The sequence below is a fragment of the Coccinella septempunctata genome, chromosome 1 (genome assembly GCF_907165205.1).
Source record: "Coccinella septempunctata chromosome 1, icCocSept1.1, whole genome shotgun sequence".
NCBI classification, from domain to species: Eukaryota; Metazoa; Arthropoda; class Insecta; order Coleoptera; family Coccinellidae; genus Coccinella; species Coccinella septempunctata.
Genome location: NC_058189.1, coordinates 43,324,030 through 43,342,520, shown reverse-complemented (window position 1 = coordinate 43,342,520; position 18,491 = coordinate 43,324,030). Strand labels below are relative to the sequence as shown.

General features: G+C 34.6%; 1 protein-coding gene across 3 annotated transcripts in view; it reads left to right on the top strand.

The window, feature by feature from the left end:
* LOC123310568 overlaps positions 1–18,491 on the top strand; it is a 449,880-nt gene that overhangs the window by 84,620 nt on the left and 346,769 nt on the right. Inside the window, exon 1 of one of the 3 annotated variants that reach the window (XM_044895834.1) lies at positions 2,748–2,897. The exons of the other annotated variants lie outside the window; for them this stretch is intronic. Within the exon in view, the coding sequence (XP_044751769.1) occupies positions 2,877–2,897 (21 nt within the window). The 5' untranslated portion in view covers positions 2,748–2,876. Of the gene's footprint in view, positions 1–2,747; positions 2,898–18,491 lie in introns of those variants that run through there. 3 annotated transcript variants of the gene reach the window in all.

Genomic DNA, 18,491 nt, shown 5'->3' with positions numbered 1-18,491 from the left:
CGGAAGTTTAATTATTCTGTTGAATCGATTTAACGGTTGGCATATGGGACGGAGGGATAAAAATATTGTCGACGAAAAAAGAATTTGTTGTTTCAAGATATCTCCAGTTAGGGTATGAAGTCAGATGTTTCAACCCATTCTTGTAAATTTCCAAGGATTTTGTGAAAATGCATTTAGAATGTGTCTACATGTCTTGAAAACTGGCTTCACTGTGTGTATGGAAGTTACTGGTGTAGAACTATTTGGTGATCCGTTTTTCTCGAGGGTTTTCCTGAAATGTAAATGGTGGTTATATGAAAATCGTAATTCATTTTCTTGTGTTGGTTTTTAAGATAATTGCAGTATTGGAATGTATGTGTGTTTCTTTTTCTGAAACAGAAAGGTCACATTCGTAAGATCGAGATATAGGTGCATGCCAATATTGCCAATAAATACTGCACATCACAATTATCTGGATAACCGAGGAAAATGTGAAAAAATGCCGGGACCTGCCCTCTTCAGATTCGGAAAACGATAACTGATTTGTTCTTTTCATACTCGTCACCTTTGGACAAAAATATCAGGAGAGAAAAAATGTGCGCAGATGAGTAGCCACGTAGGAGAAAGCTTAGGTTCTTGAAATCAAGAGGTCGATTTATTTACTACTTCGATGTGGTTACTAGATTTCAACAAAAGTTCTTTTACTTCATTCAGTCGGCATCGTTGGTTGAGTTATGCGGTACTGACGGGCTTAAAAAAGAACGTAAGTGATCTATCGCTACTCTCCTTCGATGTCCGTAGGATATCTTTAATGTACAGGGTGTCCGAGTTGAAGTGTCCCAATACCTTATTATGAAAGCACTCCGTTTTTTCCCTGTTGGTACTTTCTGATTTTAAATGGAAGACCCTGTATATTATTGCATTTTTGAATTCCTTGTAAAACTATAAGGTAACTTTGATTGACAACCATGGTCCTATATAGCACTGTTACTGACATATTCGACTTTTTCCTAAATTTTGGCAGCTGTAGGTGCTCACTAAATTAGCTGATACTAGTTTTCTAATGAATGTTTCAAAACTAAATTTTGCCCAGCTCTTGTCAACATATTGAATCATATGTTATATGTTACATCTCTAGTTTAAGCAATCAAAAATTCAAAAATCAAAGTTAAAAATTCAAATAGAAGTTCAATCAAAACTTAATTTTTTCAAATAGCGACCTATATTATTTTCGTGTTCATCATGTAGAGCAGGTTAAAATGGGCAAAAAATATTCCTGAACTTTTTCTCTAAAGTGAATAGTTTTAGAAATATGGACGAAAAAGTGCTAGTCAAGCTAGTTAATTAAATTTATCAGAAGAATCAAAGCCATCTACATAGCAGCACTACTAATTGATAATTATCGTTGGTTCTTACTAGAAATGAACTTTTTCGTCCATATTTCTGAAACTATTCACTTCACAGAAAAAGTTTCTATGCACCTTTTGCTCATTTTAACATTCTTCTAGCTCCTTTAGTTTCCACAATAAGGTATAGGAACACTTTAACTCTGACACCCTGTACTTGGAATGTAGAATTCCGTCAGTTGTTTTGATTTTTTTTCATAGACTTTTCGGCGTCATACTCACACTAACTATTTAAAATTACTGTTAGTAAAGCAAATTTTCACTCATTGAATAAAAAAACCATAGGTATTCTACACTCAAAACACAAAAAGAGAATGGAAAATTTAAATTACGAGGATTCGATCTGCTGGTTTACTCTTCATTTTTCTTAAATTATTTTTAGTGTAAATTTCTTGAAATGGATGAAGTATCGGTGCAAAACCTAATTTTTTCTTCGGAAAATTTTGGAATTTAATTTCCTTTTTCGTTACCGAATGTAATATGGTAACTTTATTTTTCATGAAATATCCTTGAAAACCACATATCAATAGGAGGTTTGTAGCGAGAGGAAAATGTCATTTAGATTTGAATGGGGTGTAATTCCCACATAACACTTCTCAGAATCAAGATGTTTAAGTTACGGGGATAAAAAAATGGGGACAAAATGTTCCAGAATCAGAAATCGACATGTCCGAGCATTCTTTCACATTTGAGTCTAAGCTCATGAAAGCTGGGTCTAAATTTTCATTGTCCACGCTGTACACTCTTGTACCATTTGAGATCAAGTATTTTATCGTCCTTTATTATGGATCCTCGATTTTCAAACTAAACGCAAAATGTTCTACTCCCTGCGGTTTTCTTTCATTATCAGATGAAGAAGCATTTCTCCTGAGTTGGCTCTTTTTGTTTTTTAATGACCCGCTGTGTGTCGCCTATATTTACTATTTTTGTCAAGTCTGACAGTTAATAAACCAAAGAGAGGTCCAAAAAATCTTCTAATCAATCATATTCCTGTTATAGTTTCTTCAGTTTGATCTCCAATACTATTGGAAAGTTCAAATCATGGAAGGGCTTAAATCAGAGAGTTGTCGGGACCTTGTCACATGCAAATTTTTCATTACGTCGTATCTTGCCAGAATGAGGATGTAATTCTCTTGATACACTGATTGAAACTCATCAACCGCCACTTTTTTACAGCTACCGACTGAAATGAAATCGTTGGATTTAAGATTATTTCCTAGATTTCTAACAGTACAGTGATTTAACCCAGAAATATATTGAATATACAGACACGAATTCTCACTAAATAATATATTTTTTTCGATATAAATAAATTGGTGAAGTGAACGGAATTCTACATACATACTTGCGGGCTCTAATGTGCATGATCTAATAAGGTAATAAAAGATATAAGGAAACCATTTGGCGAAACTTTATTCCTGTGCGACCAACCTAAAATATCATGACGGAACTTCAAGTACAGCGATATCCCTGGTATCAAGCGTAGTCGATATGATGAACAGGACTGCTAAGGTAAGTAAGAAATTCGAAAAATATTGTCGGAAATGAACATGATATGAATGAGATATCGCATATTCTCGTTCTGTTTCACTGAATTGTAGGAAGTGAATTATATTTCGCTTGAAGAATTGACGATTGTTATGAAACGGGTTTACGACGACAATTTTTTTGTTGTGGGTTACGTTATCGATTGTCCTTAATCCGCATAACCTTTTGTCATTCGATGGTTATCAAATGTTCCATATTGGCAATATCTGTAACAATTGAAGATATACAAAAATATCGATTCTCATGTGGATAGCGCGTTTTTATGATAATTTTTTTCTAAGGCTTAAACTTGCAAACCTTTTCCTGCAGCTGTCTATAATGCAACAAGGAAGTAGGTACATTTTGTGCATCAGATGTCAATCTTAAAGTAATATATTTCAAACAAATGTATAAATATAGATCTCGTCATGAAAGAACCGAGAGGTGAGACAACTCACTTGTTTGCTGGTCTCGGCTACGTCGCCGCAGTTGATGATTCTCTCAGCTCTGGGGAGTGTTACTGTTATCCATATCCCGATCACAATCCATTCTTCATCATTATGAACCACTAATATTCCAAACACGTTCTTGATTCACTCTTGAAATCTAGTGTATTTAATAAGAAATCAATATGGCAACAGCAAATTACTGGTACCATCGTAACATGCCGTATCATAGTGACGACAGTGAACGAGAAGCGTTTATGGACGAAGAGTGTCTGCGGCCAAAAATACTCGCATTCAAAAAGTGCTTAAGATGTAAATTTTTGACGAGAACCATTCGACAGATAACGTTCAAATTCTGCAAAAGCATATCAGAAGTTGTAAAATAAACTGGCGCAAATTTAGGATCGATATTCCGTATCGCCCGGAAATTTATTCCACATATCATATCCTTCGTGAACTTTCCGTGTGAAACTTTAGATGTAAATATTGACCTTGGTAGGGAAAACTTATTAGATATTCCACGCGACTTGAAGGAGGATCGGTCAATATGAATGTGGTGTATTGCGGACAAATACAGGGTGAGTATTTCATGATGTTTGAGATCCATATTAAAAAGCTGACTGGTCACCGAATACGGAGTTGTGCTAAGCTGAGCTTAGCGGTGCGAGCTGAATCGCTCGGTGTAACTTGACACCGCTCTGATTCCGCCAGTTCCGATGTCAATAGTTACAAATCGCTTTCCCCACCACAATAAGCCTATATTTGAATTTTTTTTACCTCTACAAAAAATGGCATTTTGCGTTTTAACTTCCGAAAAAAAAATCGACTATGTTTGAAGCCAAAGGTTTTTCGTTCGCAGACACATTTTTTCTCCTGTCATCACTATGATATGGCACGGTATCAGAGCGGCGACTGGGTTATTTTCGTTAATCCACGCTTGATTTTTCTAGTGAATTGGGACCATGATTTGAATATCAGTATTCATAATAATAAAGAATGGGTAGTGTTGGGGGTATGGATTTGCTCCTTCAGAGCTAAGAAATCTGGCAACTACGGCAACGTATCCAATGCCATCAAACAAGGGATTACTCACAAAAAATGTTATTCGAACCAAAAAAATTCTACATTGTCTCACCTGCTTGCTGGCCTCGGCAGCGTATCGGCTATCAATTTGAAGGGTCGACTATACACGATTTTGGGTTAGGTTAGGTGAGGTTAGGTCGGAAGCAGGGCTAGAATTCGGACAGGACGGGGAAAAGGCGCAGCGTTTCACCTAACTGTTTTCTGCTCCTCGTGTATTTTCACGCCAGGACATATCGTACACACAGCAGAGGTGTAACTCGTACAAGACGGGAAAAATTGCTCCTTCTGTGTTTTTAAACTCTTTCACGCCAGCAGAGAATCTTACTCACAACTGAGGTGGAACTCGGATAGGACGGAGTGGGTTGAAGCTGAGGTTTCACGTTATGAGGATGGAGTGTTGTCTTACCTCTGGACTCAATATATGAGTTTTCATGGACCAACGGTTGATCTCGCACTTAACGTACGCATGGTCACCCTTCTCGTGAGATCAAATAAAACGATTTGAGCTAGCTAACTACGCTACACCGGAGGGATCTGCAGTGAAACAGTATAAATAGAAAAAGTACGGAAATAAACAAACAAACAAAAAATTATTTGCCATGAAGGTGAAGGTAGCCTTTTAACCTTCAAGCGTTCTCTGATTATTCGCATAGCAAGCAATAAAGCTTAAATGGCCACTTGAAAAAATAATATACCGAGTGACTTCTCAAAACAGACTTGTTACGCAATACGCAATACAGAATACAGAAGCACTATTCCTTGGACCCGCGCTTCTTTTGTACCGTCTGCGGGGTGTGGGAACTGCATGTCCATCATGTGCCAAAAATCGGTAGAATTCACGTCTATGAATATGCTTTGAATCCGGCTTATCGGCAATGGCGAACAAAACCTGCGTTTTTTCCATATTCAAGATGTTTTTCACGGTGCTACATCGTTTTTCATCAGAATGTTAACGCTTTCCATGTCTTAATCCTGAATAAGAATTGAAATTATGGTAATTAAGATTAAGAACGGAAAAAAATTACCGAATCTTTCTAAAATGAGAGTGGATTTTTACAAAGAAATCAAACTTCATTATCACCTAGATAATTCACCGTAAGTTCAAATGAAGCTGCTTCCGTGCTTCTTGTTTTCAAGAATCCACTACCATTGGTCAAATTATTATCAACAGAAATATCATTCTGTCGGGGATGATCCCAACCATGGTTTTGGCCTTTTTTGACCTCCTTAGGAGTAGCACTACTCCACTACCAATTCCACGAAAATTGATTGCCCCTTTATAGTCACTACGGTTAAGAAATACACAGTAGCGCCATCTGGCAGGAAACGAGGTCCCACTCAATTCACTTTCCTAACTCTCAAAATGAAGATGGCAGCATTTGCTCTAAATTGTCAGTTTGCAGCAACCGTAACCGCATAATGTGGTCATCAAGCCGTCGAGAGGGAGCGCGAAAACGTTCGAATTTATGGTTTTTATTATTCACCTGCCTGAATCCATGAAGGCGTTATGCTTTTTATGATTCTGGCATGAATTGAACCTTTCCTCGTTTCTTTTTGTCTGCTTGATGACTGCAATATGCGGTTTTTGGAAACTGCTAGTTTAAAGCGAATGAATACATGCTGCGATCTTCATGGTTAAATGAGTAGGTAAACATTCAGATTTCTAATATTTTGATATAAAAATTACTGAAAATAAATGGAATAAATGAAGACGCTATTGTGATAAAGAAACACGCGTCGTGGTTTAAAAACTCATTTTCTGGAAATCTGTTCAAGTTGAAGATGTATTTCTTTGGGTAAATTTCTTCTGGTGAATTCCTGGCACTAATGTAGATTTCTGCCGAAGATTGCCAATCCATTCAATTAAAACTATTAGAAAAGATCCTATATCCTCCGATTTGAATCGGCCAATTTCGCAGATATACCGGAACAGAACGAATTCCCACGGTCCACTAATAGAAACGTTAGAAATCGTTGAATAGCTTCTTGAATTAACCTGAAACCGAACAATAGTGTATCATACTTTACGTTGTCGAGGAGAGCACCAGCAAAGGAACAACGGCCTCGCCTTTCTTAGATGAAACTGCATACAACAATCCTCCGCTAGAATAATAGCCGGGACAAATGGAATAATTTTATGCTCGGGTTGGCTAAATTGCCGCAGTTATTGTTCTTGTGGATTATGATAACGAGTCATTATGTATTTTTCAGTTCCGAGAATCCGTGTTGGGGGACGCTGTGGAGTGTATAAGTGCTAATTGTGTTCCTCCGGATATGGATTATTAAAAAGACGTATCATACACCATTTACTGCACGCAGCTCCGGGGGATTTCAAGAAGTGAAAACCAATTATCGATTCATTGGAGTTCTTATTGGGAACTCGAATGAAGCTGATTGCCATGGAAATGCCCTCCTCCTTATACTCATTAAGGATTTTCATTGGCGTTTCATCGACTTGCTTTCTTCTAAACAATTAAACTTATTCGGGATGTCTGCTGATATAAGAACCTATGGAGCAATTTGAACAATAATATACTTTATTTCGAAGGAGGCTTACAACTTACTGCTTATAATCTATAAATAATTTTGTTATTTTCTTCTCAAATATTATGCGAAGTGGTTATTATTTAAATTTCCAATGTATTATCTACTCTTGTAGTGTTTCATAAAACATGATACTACATTGAATGGAAAAATATTTAACGAAAGAAGGAAAATAATAAAAGATAGTATAAAGTACCCAGTAGCGCTTGCCAATATTGAATAAAGTTCCATCAATTCCAAACGTTCTCCATCGTAGAAAAATGCTATATTGCTCTGATGAGGTCAAATGAGACCGAAACCATGGTCAGCATCTGCTTTTCTTCGATGGAGCGTACTCCATTTGGGGCCTTGACGATGGCAAATTGGCTAGTTCAATTCAGATCGTAACACTTGTTGATATTTATATCGACGGGTGGTATGCATCTGAATTTATCCTAAGAAAAAAGGAAATTTTTAAAATTTCTAAAATTCGTAATTTTTTTTTAAACTTAATTCAAAGTATGAACTTCACGTGCATCAATAACTACTTGGCATCTTCTATGCGTGCTTCTCGCCAAGTTATTGAGGAAATCCTACTCAAGTTTTTACTAAAAATGTGACAAAAGATCAAAGAGCTGTTGGATCGTTTCCGGATATGCTCTGTGGCCTCAAGGGCCCTTAGTAATTGACTCTAAGCGTGCTCAATTGGATTTAGGTCAGGGGGATCTTTGGGGGGTAATGCTGGAATTAGAAGACCCTGATATTCTCTAGACGTTTACACCTGGTGAGATCTATGTGGCAGTGCATTATAATCCAGAAAACGAAAATTTTGCCATCAGCTGCGTGAAATTGCGGGACTTGGTACTCCGTTAATAAATTCATCATGTCATCATGTGTGAGACAGACTTGCTTTTGATAATCTTCAGAATAAATCGTGTTTCTAACTAGTTATCTGAAGGTGTTCAAAATGATTTCTATACACTTTTTGGCCCTCTTTACGGAGCTCATAACTACTCCTTTTATTACATGAGGATCTCTACGAATTTCGTCGCGTTTATACAATCTAATAATTGTTCCTTTGTTCCATTGACCTTGGTATTCGAATAAACCCAAGGAAGGAAATCGGGGGGTGTCAGATCAGAAGATCTAGCAGGCCAATGTTGGGTTTCTCTCTTTCCAATCCATCTGTATGCATATTCTCTATGAGTGAATTTGTGAGGCATTTTTAAAATTTATAACCACTCAATTTGAGCAGACCTGAAATTCTGATGAATTCTTTTTTCTGTGCATGAATATGATAAATTTTTCAATAACAAAAAGTAATAAGACCATACATCTTCATAGATATTTCAAGTATAACCCTCATCAAAAGGGCGAATGAGGTTAAAAGTAATCCGGCAAAGTACTTGAGATCCAAGTTTTCCATAGAAGGCGATTCATTCTGAAGTTATTAAGTTATATTTATTATTTTCATGGAAGCCTAGTTTTTTATTCTATCTTTGTTCTTTATCAATGATGAAGCTTATTATCCTGTAAATAATGATTCTGAAAAACCAGAAATAAGGGACGATGGGGAAATTGCGGACGCTGAAGGAAAATGAAGTATAACACTTGTAAATAATAACTTATCAGTCTGATTTTATTAATTTATTAATCTTTGGTTTATCAACTATAGAATCATCATTTAAAGTTTCACGGGATTAATAAACAAAATTGTTTTTTTCAAGAAATACAATACCCTTTCTGTCCGTATTTACCCAAATCATTTGGGGTAAAAGCAGACGTGTGTTGGGTTAGTTGCAAACAGCCTAGAGTACTAACGCATTTACTCAATTGTACCTCAATTCACAATATCAATTGCAGTAAGCACAGATAAAACCTTTTTCGGACGATGTACCTCCTGAATAGTTCCCGTGTACCCAATTAAGGCATTTTACAAACATTCTTGATCTAAGAACTAGCAAAAAAAGCAGAATTAGTCCATTTTTTTCTGTTGTAAAATTATTTTTGTACGTCTTTCATATTTATTTTCGAAACATCTGTAAACAAACAATAATTATTATTCTTTTTTATTCACCATATCTGGGATGATTGCCTTGTTGGCAATTACCCCAAATCGCATTTCAAAAATAATACAACAAAAATTTGAGACAAGTACCATATTCTGTTGAATGTTATTTGAGCATCACCTCTATTGAAACAAAACATTCAATAGAAATGATTTACTATTCGACATCACTCGTTCGATATACACCACAAGCAAAATAAAAAATTCTCAAAATTAGATCACGACTTACACAGTTTTTGGAAGCGAATCATCTTGAAAACTAAGAACGATCACTGGTAGTAACTGTTTTCTTCGCACTAAAGATGTTTGAAACAAGATAACGTGGTCATGATATTTGAGCGCATGGAGAAGGATCTAGTAGATATACATATATGTGTCCGCTTTTACTCCGCGTCCGCAATTACCCCATCGTCCCCTACTATAAATATCAAAAACAATGAGGTAAGCCATATTTTGAAAAGGAAAAGAGTCAGTTGAACATTTCCAAATCCATTATTAAGCAGGGCTGATTTCCTAGGAGGCCCTCGACCACAAAGCAATTTTATTCATTGAAACTAATCCATGGATGAGGCATAACCATGATTCATTAAATTGGAGACAATCTTACATGCAGATAACGAAAATATTAAAATTATGATAAAAAACTACATACAAGATGTTCTTCAATAGTTTGAATTCGAATGAAGTCTCAGTTAGTCCGGTCCTGATTTTTGTCAACTTTTAATGTTATGTGTTATTGAAACTAACAAATGAAACCTAAATATATTCGAACCGATCGAAAATATCGGAAATTATAGCGAAGCGAAAATTCGAAAAATTGGAAAAAGACCCTGTATATCGGAATACCTAAAGCATTTGAGGCAGTTTTGAACTCAGCTTAACGCCTTCTATTCACGGGTTATGTTTCCCTCGTGAAACACCCTGTATATTTTAGATCGATAATTCCAAAAATATTAGATGTGGGAGAGTTATTTTTCATTGATAAATAAAGTAGCAATGCATTAATTATTTGGAGGACGTATTAATAAAGTCATATTGAAGGGAAGTAATTGTAGTTGTTCTTTTATGAGAAAAAAATCTTGAACTTTAGTGTCAATAAAACTTGTTTTTACAATCATTTTCCGACGGTTTTTTCGAAAAATTTCGATAAAAATAACGACGGGGTGACATCGGCAATTCAATTCTTTATATATTGCAAAGAATTTCAAAGTGAGGTATGCCAAAATTACGCTGAAATTCAGGAATAACTGAAAATTATTCAATATTCCTAATATTACGTCTCACGTGGTAATTTCTACTTTTCAACTTATTCTGTAAGTAATTCAGGCTATTGCTCAAAGATGTGACACATTTTCGTATTTGGGGTAGCATCCGTAAAGCAACCAATGTCGATCGTCTTGATCTCGAATTGTATGTACTACTTCCCCTTAAGGAGTGTGGATTCTTTCTAGTGCTCAACAATAAATTTCTAAATTTCTTTTTGAAAACTCTTCCTGTGCAATCGGCAGGTATAGCTACTATAGCTAGTAGGTTTATATAATAAAAGAAAAATATTTGAATGAGGTATGTATGCTTCTTAAGTAAACATCAATATCTTAACTTTCAATGGGCAGTTTAATTTCTCGGCACCTTTTAATCATAACTTGTTATCATAAACTGAGAGCTATGAATATTTCAAGCAGCTTATACTTATGTGATGAATTCTCGATGTTCATTATTTATTGGAGATAATAAAAGTATATGACTATAGGTGGGATTAGGCTGACAAGAACTTCTAGAATGGCTTAATCACCATTACGATTCATATGAAAAAAGTTCACATTCGGCCTTGCCGTGTAGCTTTATAATTCTATTCTCGTACCTACACATTTTCCCATAGGCTCCGAAGGCGTTTGTGTCTCATTAAACCCTACTATATTTTCATTATAAGCCGATTCATGAAATCCCATTCGATTTCATTTGGGAGTTCAATTATTGTAAAACCAACTAATAAGGAACTTAAGCCCCGGCTTCATTATAACTTTCTATGACTCCATATTAATACACTCAAGGTTGCACTCCTCCTCATTATGGCAGCTTGTTTGATGCATTACTTTCGGTCATGTAATATCTAATCACTTTCCATATATTATAAGGTAATTATCTATTCCACATATCATGTCATCATGTTCAATAATATTTAATCGTATAAAATACCAAAAGATTCACCATAGTGATGATTTGACCGCGTTTATGGAGACATAAGATGTTCTGTTCGTCACTCTCACTCTCATGATGATCATCCAAAATTATTCCCAAGTACTCATTTGAGAATCGAGTGGTTTCAAATTCTACTGATATGTTTTATTGCTGGTCAAAATCACCAAGGTGGAAAATTGCAAACTCTGTATTATGATGAATTCACCTATCAGCGATTACATTGGTTATCACCAAACTTGTGTATAAACACCATATACTTTGAATCATTTAATTAATGAATTTGCCTTCAATGTCATTTTAAAGAGAACTATTACCGAAAACAATCATTCCAGGAACGTTTTTGTGAGGTTGATAATAAAATCATTTTTTTTTCACTGTCCAGTATCGGAAGTATGCAGTTAATAATTAGAAATTGGAGAACTATACAAGGTGATTCGTTTCTTCTACACACAGTCGCAATTAGCCACAAGAAATTATAAGTCTGTTCTTATTTATGTCTTTTTGTAGATTAATTCTCGGTAACGGGATACAGCAATGATGATGATGATGATGATATTTTGAATGGAACATCTTATATATTTTTTTATTTTTGAATTCCTTGATTAATTTGAATAATAGTTTGATAACACTACTATGTCTGAATTCTCAAGGGTTTTCGGGAAATTAGACGAAAAAAAAAATTTTAAATAATGAATAGAAAAAAATATGGGTTGCCCTTAAAAAAAAGGAAGATAATTTTTATATCAATGGATGCTTTGTATTTAAATTGATCTCATTTAATATTTTCCACCTCAATTGGAAGGCTTATCCAGTCTTTAATTCTTATGTTGTTACCACTGTAAACAAGAATGATTCTATAGATTTCTCTAGAATGCGAGATGACTGCGATATTAATTTTCAGGTGTTTACTACTGAGAAAGTGATCATAAACAAAGATTAAACTCGCGTAGCACCTTTATATGTCATCGATGTTCGGGGTTCACCAACATGATGTGAAGAATATAATTTCATAGCATACCCCAATCTCGTTCAACGCATAGAATTCATACAAGGAGGATTAGTGCTATAGAATGATGATGGCCAACGCTCTTGTAGGAAAGAGAAATGCACGCGCCAAGATACTACAGAAGTTTCCTGTCAAGTGCATCAAATTTAAAAGCTCGAGGATTAGAGAAGCTTGAGCACTTTCGAGTGTGGGGGAATTCGTTCAATTGGTATATTGAATAAGAGCTTACTGAAGAATGTTTAACCTTTAACGAGTCTCAAATTGCTTCAGAGGATGAAAGGAAATTGTTTAATTATTTGCTTCTGAAAATATTTGAACAATATAAAACTGATGCTTCATTTTATTTCAACACTTCCTCATTATCATCGATTAATGCTGAAAATACTGAAAATAAACAGATTGAATTGAACTCTATTATTGCCCTCAATTCATTTGTCTTGATTATTTTCCTGGAAATTTGTGTTTGAAACCTCATATGATATTATACTTATTAGATAACTTTTCAATTAATACTCAAGCATAGGAATAAATATTTTTCCATATACATAAGAGACAGTTTTTCAGATTGAAGTATCGCAATATGTAAACTACGATTGAGGATTGAACTAAATGAATACTACGAAAAATTTTATATCTAATAAATTAAACAGGGTTAGAACTATTTAGAGCTGACTATAGGAATATCGAAAACCGTTAAAAATAAAAGGTGGCTTAAATTACAAAAAAGTAGTATAATCGCTATATAAGATTATGAATACACACCGAATTTCGTGTAGTTATCTCTAGAAACGAAAGAGTTATGAAGAAAAAATGATAATCTTGATTTTCAGTTTTTTCGAGATATTTTAGGAACCATCAGAGATATTTGGGAACTATTTACACCCACCCACTCATCCTTGAATAACGCAACTTTTTCGTAATTTAAGCTACCCTGTATTTCTAACGGTTTTCGATATCCCTGTAGTCCCCCTCTAAATAGTTCTAACCCTGTATAGAGCATGCATATTTTACTTGAAAGAGGTCCACAAAAAAATGAACAGAGATAGTTGTATAAAAAGGAAATCCTGAATAAAATATTGCAGGGCATGTTAACAGGAGAGTCACTGATAAAATGAGCACCTTTTATTCTGGAATATACTATTTTCTTACTAACTTGGAAAAAGCTGAATGAAACAAAAATCATCTTTCAGATACATATTGAAAATGTTTTTTTCTACAAGGGTGCGCATTCAATCCTTTTGGCGCACGCATGTCAAGTTGCAAAGAGTCACTTTCCCAAACGATACGGGAAAAAGGCTCTTTATTTTCCGCATGATAAAGAGTAAATTAAATTCTGTCATGTCCCTATGCACCGAACGCCAACGATGGGATAACCATGGTTATGACATGCGGAACTACGTCTGTCATTATATGAATTAATCAAATCAAATTTGATTTGCTTCTTAAAATGAATATATTTATATATTTCAAGCGATTGTAGAATAGTTATTTGTGCAACGAGTTGGGAAAAGCAATATTTTTCGTAATGAGCGTAATAACGAGAAATAAAAATAGTGTTTCCCAACGTTTTCCACACAATATTTTTTCCCTCGCAGATTCTTCCTAAATCGTCTGGTGACGGAAATAATTAATTTTTCACTCACTTTTCGTGAAACTTTCCATAACGTCAGTTAGTTTTGAAAAGTGTCACTTTGTATGTCAAAATAAGAAAAAAATTATTAGTACTGGATATTCGATTTTTTATGCTACTAATACAGAGATATATAAGAAACCTTTATTTTCGCCATCCTGAATCACAGAACGGAAGCGATTGTGAAGATGAATTGAAATGAAGTATTGAAGTATTTTTTATGAAAAATCCAAGGTTTTGTACTTTAATCGAGAACTGCTTTCGATTTATGTCTAAGAAACGTTAGCACGGTTTAGATAATTGGAAATTTTCTGAACTAATATATAAGTATATGTATTCTTTAGAAATAGAGTGATACAAACTTTCACAATCTAAAAATAATGAAGCGGGTGTAAAGTAATTGTAACATACTAGAGATCCTAGAAGGTGTTCGTAGTTCCAAATTTCAGTGTGGGCAGAAGGAAAAATGTCAACGGAGTGGCATACAAGAAAATATAGATAAAAACCTCCGAAAAATCGTTCTGTTTGTGAGAACTGAAAATAACATTTTTCAACAACCTCTATCTTTTAAACCAAGCCGATTCGGAAAAAATGGTGAAGAAAAAAAAAGTTTTTTGTTCGAGTCAAAGACTCACCCTGTATATGCTTTCAGCTACTCAGTTTCTTACCCCGTATAGTGAAAAAAAATAATTTATTGAAAACAGAAAAATAATACAAGTTTATCACAATACAAAAACGAAAATATATTAATCTTAATAAAATGGTTGTACAGGGTGGGCAAATTTCGATGTTTTAGTACTACAGCTTTTAAACCATAGGAGATAGACAAAATCTGATACCCCATTCTCGTTCTCTTTTTCTGAGAAACTTACAATAGTAGAAGTGATTTTTGGCCACTTTCTTTTGTTTATTGGAAAAATGGCGATATCGAAATAAATTTATATCTCCGCTAATACTGATGATAGAGCTCTGAAATTAAAACATTATACAGGCACTTTGTTCCGTAGAATCCAGTGGCGTGCTCGCCTTTTTTGCAGGATTCTTAATTACGATGCTATTACCCATAGTTATGTTTTTTTAAATGGGAACACTAGTTTTATGTGCAATTTTTTGAAAGCTTAATTTTTACTGATTTCAAAAATATATAACATCATATGGTTTGTATCAATATAAATAATTTAAAATGGTCAAAAACCTTTTTTCTCAATATTTCTATGGTTTCAACTTTTGACAAGCACAGAAAAATAGAGTTTCCTATAACAAAAGCAGTCTTCTTCAGGCAATGTCATTCTTTCTATGCTTTTTACCAATTTTCACAAAATTTGAATCAAGATATATTTAATAAATTTTCATAATAATGAAAAGGCTTATAGAAGGAGACAGTGGTAATCATACGATGCTATATGTTTCTGTGCTCATCAAAAGTTGAAACCATAGAAATATTGAGAAAAATGGTTTTTGACCATTTTCTATCATTTATATTGATACAAACCATATGATGTTATATATTTTTGAAATCAGAAAAACTTAAGATTTCAAAAAATTGCATAGAAAACTAGTGTTCCCATTTAAAAAAACATAACTATGGGTAATAGCTTCGTAACTAAAAACCCTGCAAAAAAGGCGAGCACGCCACTGGATTCTACGTAAAAAAGTGCCTGTAAAATGTTTCAATTTCAGAGCTCTAGCATCAGTATTAGCGGAGATATAAATTTATTTCAATATCGCCATTTTTCCAATTTTTGCTTATAACTCAAAAACAAAAGAAAGTGGCCAAAAATGACTACTACAATTGTTAGTTTCTCAGAAAAAGAGAACGAGAATGGGGTATCAGATTTTGTGTATCTCCTCTGGTTTAAAAACTGTAGTGCTAAAACATCGAAATTTGCCCACCCTGTACATTACACTGTTGAAGAGACGCTGCTGCATTAACCATTTTTTTATATTTTTAATTCAAAACATGCCGTATACGTATAATATACCTTCTTTCTCCAAATACAATGCTGAATTGACCCTACAACGTACATTGGACGTTTTTTTAAGGAATGGAAATTCTTTTGAAAGATCTTCCGAAAATTTGCACTTTTTTTTTATTATCCATCTCAAATTTTCTTCAGAAAAATTCTGAATAAAATTCAAAATTTTGACGGACATTTTGACGGACGTTTTCCAGTGACGGACTTCTTGGACGATTGACGGACTGTCCGTCACAATGACGGACGTCTGGTCACTCTAGTATATAGTCTCTTTTTCTGCGTCACACTCACATCTTGAAATATCAACAGCATTGCATCTAAAGAGCATGCTTTTTCACCAACCATTGCCACAATTGACACAAGTCGATTTAGCGTACACTAAATTTTTCTAAGAAGATCAAATCCAGGGACTCTTTTTGAAGGATCAATAATCAAACATTTTATATTTATTGAAGATATTACACCAATTCCATTCTGATTACCAAAATTTTTTGTGACTATTATTCGAATAAAGAAAATCATTAGTCCATAAAGGCTTACCAGATTTCAATCGGGCACTTCTAGAATCTGGTATATATGATAAAATTGGGAAGGTATGGAATTTATTCTAAGACTTCGAGAGTGCTACCTGTCGGCGAATATTAGGTGGTACGATGTTTGACAGAACGGGTAACCAATGCAGAGGTGTAGATTTGATGGTTTCAATAACAATCCTCATAGAATCATAGAGTGGGGTATCGATTTTACAGCAACAGTACTCAGCAGCAGAAAAACCTAAGGCCAAAGCTGCTGTACGAAGTGTGATGGCATCAGCACCCTAATAATAGCCGGCTAATTTCTGAAGTATATTGTTCCTCCATTTCAATTTTAAACGTATACTTTCCAAATGAACTTGAAAATTCAATGAATAATCTAATTTTATTCCGAGATATTTAATTTTGAAATTATGTTGTAATCAGAGTGAGCTCTACCTGAACAAAAACAAAATTGTTTGTATACGGCGATAATAGGAAAACAAGTTTGAACTAGATGGACTGAATTAAAATCGAGTCAATCCGAATAATACGAAAACTTTGATTTTGTTACAACACTGCAACGGTGGAATCTCCACTTGAAATTTGCAGCATTTCATTATTCATTAGTATGTACTCTCTTCCTGGCAATTCTTGCAGGAGGTGGTCTTACGGATGAATTTCTCCATTTGCTAGCATCTCTGCACGGTTTCGTTCTATTACACATCTCCCAAGCCGCGATTTCTGAAATGTATTCATGTCTAATCAAGCAGAAACTGCATGCGGAATAATCACAAGAGATTCGTCCAGACGTTCAAAAGAATATTGTCTCTTTTTTCTCATTCTCGCTGTATTCAGTTCTCTGAAAAAAGTAACCTTCCTCATATGGAAATGACAGCGATTAGATCACTTTAAGCTTTCTTTCGGTGAAGATACAAAGATCAGAAATTGGTTTTTTAAATCCCTTCACTCTCAACATTCAGCTGGACGATTGCTCACGAAGCAGCGCTTGCGAAAACCCAATTTCCAATTGAATATTGATTACTGATCGGTAGTAATGTAAACAATTGAAATTGCAAATTGCCGTGTGTTCTCGGATAATTCATTTACACGATTTTCTCATCGTTGCTCCGAACAAGCGGTACATACTTTTTATTCGAACCCTTACAAATGATAGCGTTGTCTGCAAGGTATTACTTGGAATTAACTCGTTTTCTTGAATGAACCATTCGTATTTCTTCACTCTCTGGGCGATTATGTTATAAAACTCTAATTGTGAGCTTTGGCGAATGAATCTTAGGAGCCGGTAACCAATTCCAATGAATGATTTATTAAGTCGAAAGTCCGAAAATAAAAGGATAAATTTTTCAATTTATAAGAAGTGGCAACGCAAAATGAACTTTCCTTGAGTATCTTCTGGATATTGGTTCTTCTTCTCATTTTTCGTGTATCCAGTGATGGCTTCTATTTGTTTTATCCTTGCTTTTATGCCTTTTGCTATTCTCATCCATTTTTCTCAGGCTACAGTCAACCAACGTATATAATTTTTTATCTCCAGTGTTTACTATTTTGTAGAGAAATTCTGAAATAGATAAGGATGAAAATTGCATAAAAATATTATCTGTAACATGGGTGATAATGGAAGAATATCGTTGCAACACATAGGTGACATGACTGAATGGAAAAGTTTTAGTAGATTGATAAAAAAGTAACGGTATTTTTCTAGATACGAGGATATATTGAAAAATTCTTAGCCTACTATAGAACCAAAAAAAATTTCAATGTCAAAATATTTTATTACTCTGAATATTGTCCTCTTAATTGGATACATTCATTACAGCGAACCTGCAACGTCTCTAGACCTTCCAAAAAAATGTTTCTTCTTGCTCTGCAAATCAGACCTACACAGCTTTTATTACCTCCTCGGTGGAAGAAAACTTACGACCTTTTAAACTTTTTTTCAGTTGAGGAAGGAGATTATAGCCGGATGGAGCCAAATCTGGTGAATAAGGGGGTTGTTCTAGTAATTCGAACGCTTAATCACGAATTTTTTGCATGGCAACATGAGATTTGTGTGCAGGGCTGTTGTCTTGCAAAAACTTTGGATAGCTTTCCGCATCTTTTCTCTTTCATTTT